Source organism: Sinocyclocheilus rhinocerous, unplaced genomic scaffold, assembly GCF_001515625.1.
Source record: "Sinocyclocheilus rhinocerous isolate Xijiao unplaced genomic scaffold, SAMN03320098_v1.1 scaffold2572, whole genome shotgun sequence".
Taxonomy (NCBI): domain Eukaryota; kingdom Metazoa; phylum Chordata; class Actinopteri; order Cypriniformes; family Cyprinidae; genus Sinocyclocheilus; species Sinocyclocheilus rhinocerous.
The window spans coordinates 332,253-338,129 of record NW_015633224.1 but is presented as its reverse complement, the minus strand read 5'-3'; the positions used below and the strand labels follow the sequence as shown (position 1 = coordinate 338,129).

The following is a 5,877-nucleotide window of genomic DNA, read 5'->3' as shown; positions in this document are numbered from 1 at the left end:
TGTAAGAAAAATATCCATATTTAAAATGTTATAAATACTTTTTTTCTCACTTCTGCTGACTGTCATACGTGCAATACACTTTATTTGATTACTTTTGGACTGTTGAAAAAAAAAACACCCGTTTACTCCCATTCAAACGCTTGGAAGAGCAAGGAAAAATTTCAATATAACTCCGATTGGATTCGTCTGAAAGAAGAAAGTCATATACACCTAGGATGCTTTGAGGGTAAGTAAAACATGGGCTAATTTTCATTTTTGGGTGAACTAACCCTTTAAACCAGTGTAAAGAGTACAATTTTAAGTATGACATTACTAAGAACACTTTTTAAAAGACAGTCATAAATGTGAACTTTCTTTCAGTGACCTTTAATTTCATTGATATAATCTGCAAGTACAGTTTAAAAAAAAAAAAACTTTTATAATTTGAAGTACACTGCAAATGCACATTCAATATCCATGTTTATATCCATTTTAATTATATTAAACAATTCTGCTACCTTGAATAGATTTTTGGACAAATTTCACATCATTTTTTTTTTTTTACAAACGGTATCACATCCTCCATTATTAAACTAATATATCAAACCTCTTCTGCCCTAGTATGGACCATCTTACTGTGATATGAGGCTTGTACCTGAAGTCTTTGCGGTTGTAGAAGTCCCAAGCAGAAGCATGGCAGACCACTTCACGTCCATCTGTTGGCTTTTCCAGCATGGACTTGTTCCAGAACTCAGGAGGCATGGGCAGAAGACCTATAGAAATGAAGAACCGGTCCGATTCCTGGAACATCCGTTTGGGGTCCCAACCCTGAAGAACCAAAGAGCACCGCACAATCAGAGGACACCATACAGACATTTACAGGTATGTATGAGTGCCATTTATGTCCTTCATATGCCATTGCACAAAGCCTTCACCAAACAATATATCATTTACAACGAACATTTGTTTGCAATGTTTGTATTTCAATAATCCAATGAGATTTTGAATGGACACGGAGGCATAAAACGTGTCTATCATACCTGTTTGCACTCCATGCAAACAAGATTGCTATTTGTTGCTATTTAGGCTTGGTGCAAACCGTATCTACCACTATTTACACACAGTGTAAACAGCATCTACCTTCTTTGACACCTAATGTAAACAGCCACTGCTTTCAGAAAACGGGACTTTTTCCAAGAAATCAGACTGTCGGAATAGAAAAAGATTAAAGAATGTGTTTTTAGTTGTAATCTTACTTGAGCAATCATGGCTGGCGTGGCATCCACTTGTGTGGCATCAGGGTATGGAATGACAAGGTCCATGATAGCAGACCACGTTTGGGCCCACATATTTCCTGAGAAAAACCAAGCAGAGAAGAACATCAGCCAACTGAAAGGCAGGATGTGAGAGATGGTGTAGTATCTCTGACCAATGGCACTGGAGGAAACCACTGGGCTTGGAATTCCAAGCCATTTAATCTCCAGCCATGTGGAACCATTGCGTACACACAAACACAAGTACACACAGTTTCCCACACGTGCAAATGTAGCCACTGATATGTACACACACACAGTCACGCTTGATGATTTTGAAAGCACATTAAATCCTGTCGATTGCTTTGGAGTTGCCGCAGACAACTACAGAATATCAATGTAAACCCTCAAGAAAAAAGAAAAAGATGTGGACGGTGTTTTTTTAGCAGAAAAAAAAAACATAATACCCATGCCATTTTCAGTGATTTTAATCTTTGATAAATTTAGCTAATTTCAGTAAATTCAGCAATGAAAAACATTTCATACTTTTCACACAGTGTTTTTTTTTTTGCCGAAATTATGTAGATTTTGCCTAGTTGTTCATGTTTAACCACTTCTGTGAAAGAAACTTTGGGTTTAAAGAATTATGTAGGGATGCATGGTTAGAAAAAGATTCGAAAATGTTCAAATCAAATAATTTGCTATATTTGCATTGAGGTGGCAAAGGATGCAGAATTCAGATTTGGCTGAAAATAAGAGTTCACCCCAAAAAAAAAAAAAACTTTGTCATCATTTACAAAGTCATGTTGTTCAAAAACTATATGATTTTTTCCCCCTGTAACACCACTCCACTCAACTATTCTATTCTATTCTATTCTATTCTATTCTTAGTAGTAGTACACTACTATTAGGTAGTACACTTAGTAGTACGCTGCTACACACAATGGTGCCAAAAATATACTGGTAATTCGTTAGACATATTGATAGGAATATTAATTAGGAATAAATAGGCATAATTAGTCAAAATCATCTTCTTATGTGACGTTATGTTAAGGGGTGGACCTTCATGTTTAAATTTTTCTAAATATTGTACATTTTTGTATGATTCACATGACGATGAGCTGTTGTCACATTGAACGATAAATTGGCTAAGATATTTCACAAAGCTTGTAATATTCCTGTTGTAAAAATGGCCCTGATGTGTGAAATGTATTTCATTGCTGAATTTACTGAAGTGAGCTAAATTTATCAAAGATTAAAATCACTGAAAATGGCCTGGATATTATATTGACCACAACATATCATTATATGTAAAGTTTATGTATTATTTATTTCCAAATGCCCCTTTTGAATCAATTTAGTTTCATGTGGACCCTGATAATTATGGAAGGTGTCTTACTGACTTAATGACAATGTTACAGGAATCGTTTAGATAAAAACATACATTTTGACAAAAACTGCTTGAGGTCCAACAATGATAAGTATTTTAAGAAAAATAATTTTTCATTGGATCTTTTTAGGGATGAAAGTTAAAGGCTTGAGGCTGTTGTCATGGTTTGCTATATTGTTTATATCGCAGTATGACATTTTTAAGTCCAGCACAGGACTGCTCAAAGTAATTTACATTAGATTGATAAAGAAATTTGCATGAATGAGAAAATCAAAAGAGAGACATGCTTAATGCTAAAAAGAGTTATTAAACGTAATAAGCCGTGAAAAAACTCAGTCTGTCATCTGTCATGTCAGGGTGCTGAATTGAGCTTCTTTCACTAAAATGGTCAAATACATGCAGAATGATGTCAAACATACCCGTCAGAGAGAGTATTCAAGTAAAACATTTGTTTATGTCTTGAATGAATGTAAACAGTTGGAAGGAAATCCCAAGGATGTTTGATTAGGTCTTGACAGCAGCCTAATAAACCTGCTGCTGCTATCTGTGTGCCTAATGTTCATCAAACAAGCAAAGAAAAGGAGAGAATCATTCACTGCTTTTGACTTAATAACTTCAGTAGCTTTAATAAAAATTACTGTAGATTTAATTCATACAGTGATGACTATGCACCATTTTATTTTTACATTTAATTATTCAGCAATACTACAAACCTTTAATTTAGTTTATTTTGTCTTGCAATATTAATGTATTTTTCTGTATCTCGTCTGTTCTAGAGACATGACATTACAGTTTTACTTATCAAGCATGTGGTCTTGTACACTGAAATACAATTTTGAATGTAGCGTGAACAAGTGAAAACAGTTACCAAAATCGCAAATAAAATCACAATAGCCATGAAAAGAATGGAAATGTGATTATTTTGTCTATACCGCGCAGCTCTAATACACACACACCTTCACAGAAGAGCATTAGAACATGCACAGCTGTTCAGGTGTTGTTGTTTTTTAAACGGGGATTATTCAAACGATCACACCTGTGACATCACAAGCATTCCAGAAGCTTTGGACCATCCTGGTCAGTTGCTTATAGCAGCAGTAGAGACAGAATATCAGACTTCCTCTGATGAACTACCAGTTTGCGGTTAATCATTACATTATCACTACCAGTAGATTTGCTCAGATGGCTAACAGAATGAGCTCCGGCTTTTCTTCTCCAATATCACTTGGAGACATGTCCAATTCTGATGGAAACACAGGTCGTCAGATTGAGATGAGATGCAGTGTTAAAAGAAAAAGAGGGAATTCTGGCAGATCAGAGAGCAGAGAACAAAAAATGATTAGATCAGACCATCGCTCTGCTTCTGATTACTCCGTGGATTCCCTCAGCTCAGGCTTTTCTTCACGAGCACTACTTGGAGATACATCCAGTTCTGACCTAAGCTCAGTCAGTCAGGTTGAGAGGAGACGGGGTGTTAAAAGAAGAAATGAGAAATCTGGCAGATCAGAGAGTGTAGAGCGGAAAAGGAGAACATTGGAACTCCAGTCTGATTCTTTGATTGATTCCCTCACCTTTGCGTTTTCCTGCTTGTATATTAGTACCCCACCAGCAGCATGTGGGGAGACACCTATGAAAGGGTCCAGCAAAGATGAAGAACAATCTGGACTGTCTCACCTCAACAATAGTGAGGTCAGACCTGTGCCTGGCAAAGATGAAGAACAGTCTGGACTGTCTCACCTCAATGACACTGAGGTCACATCTGGAGAATCACCTGTGAAAGGCTCCAGAAATAATGAAGAACAGCCAGGACACTCTCACTCCAACAATATTGAGGTCAGACCTGGAGGATCACCAATGAAAGGGTGCATCATAGATGATGAACAGCCTGGACCATTTCGCCCAGTTAAGCTGGATCAGGGTGTTAAAAGAAAAAGAGAGAATTATGGCAGGACAGTGAGCAGTGAATGGAAAAAGATCAAATTAGACCCTGATTTTCACCCTCCAGCACCACATAGAAACGCATCCAGTTCAGACCCAAGTGCAGGCGGTCAGACTGAGAAACAGGGCGGTAAAAGAAAAAGAAAGACTGACAGAAGAAGCAGATCAGAGCACCAGTTTGAAACTTTAATTGATTCACTCAGCTCTGAGTTTTCCCACATGTACATTAGTACCCCACTATTAGCATGTGTGAAGACTCGTACAGCCTTCTAAAATGAGATTGATAAGGCTATCGCAATGTGGAGGCCTTTTACAGTGCAATACCATATTTAGTGTTCTACACTAAGATCACAGTAAGATTCTATCATATGACTATAAAGCCCCTAAGGGTACATGCTGATAGAATTATTCATCAGGCAAGTGGCCGCATGATAAGCGGGAAAATTACGCAGTGTAGTCTTTATCCAGTCATAAAAACAGAATTCACAGTTTAACGCTGAATGTCACGGAATTTGTCAAATTTTGAATGAATTAATCAAAAGTAAGTCATTACACTTAAATCAAATCACGATATGGACTAGTATTTGTAAATATTAAGCCGCAAAAGTCGATTTAAATATGAATCCTAAATGTTCTGCCTGTCTGTTAATGAATGGCGCAGACGCGTGGTTTCATTTACTACACACACTGAAGCGCCCGTGACACTCGCGGTGATTTCAGCGTCTGCCGTCTCACTAAATGAGGACGTAAACACATGAACAACATCTCCAGAACTGCTCTGAGAGTCACTTCATGAGCATTTTAGCTTTTGATTTGAGTAAAACTAGCGTCATATCACATACACAGAACTGTAAAGGTATTCACGGCAACCCGCCAAAATAAAAGTCTGGTTTGATTTGAAGACATTGTGCCTATAACTATTTTTCAGTAGAATGTACATAGCCTACTGCTACTACTAAAATGAAACAAACATTATTTTTTTAAGGAATAATAACAGAAAACATTTCTTCCATGTTTTAATTTTAATAGTAAATCCCCTTTGTTTGCCAAAAAATCTTGTTTGCTTAATTTTCAATAATTAAAAGATAAATGATAAATTAAATTAATATTTTATGCCTTCATTTGATAACCAGAAAAATGTAAATACACAACAGAGAATTTCTGAGGGGGGGAAAAAAATTCGTTGTTTTATGCATTCAAATAATTAGACATGCTAAAACACAGAATTTGGTAACAATAAAAAAAAATAAAACATTTTATAGGGCCCTAAACATATAATTTTTGTTAAACTTTTAATAAATTGATGTGAAAATGTAT

The 5,877-nt window shown here is 36.3% G+C and overlaps 1 protein-coding gene across 1 annotated transcript in view; it reads right to left on the bottom strand.

Annotated features, from left to right (window-relative positions):
- Positions 1-615: 615 nt before the first annotated feature.
- The window catches only part of LOC107743967 (angiotensin-converting enzyme-like), a gene marked incomplete at its 3' end in the record, with an annotated part of 37,231 nt that continues 31,969 nt past the window's right edge, over positions 616-5,877 (bottom strand). The window contains exons 19-20 of the mRNA XM_016557430.1: positions 1,236-1,333; positions 616-807 (exon numbers count right to left, since the gene is read on the bottom strand). Coding sequence (XP_016412916.1) covers positions 616-807; positions 1,236-1,333 — 290 coding nt within the window. The remainder of the gene's footprint in view (positions 808-1,235; positions 1,334-5,877) is intronic.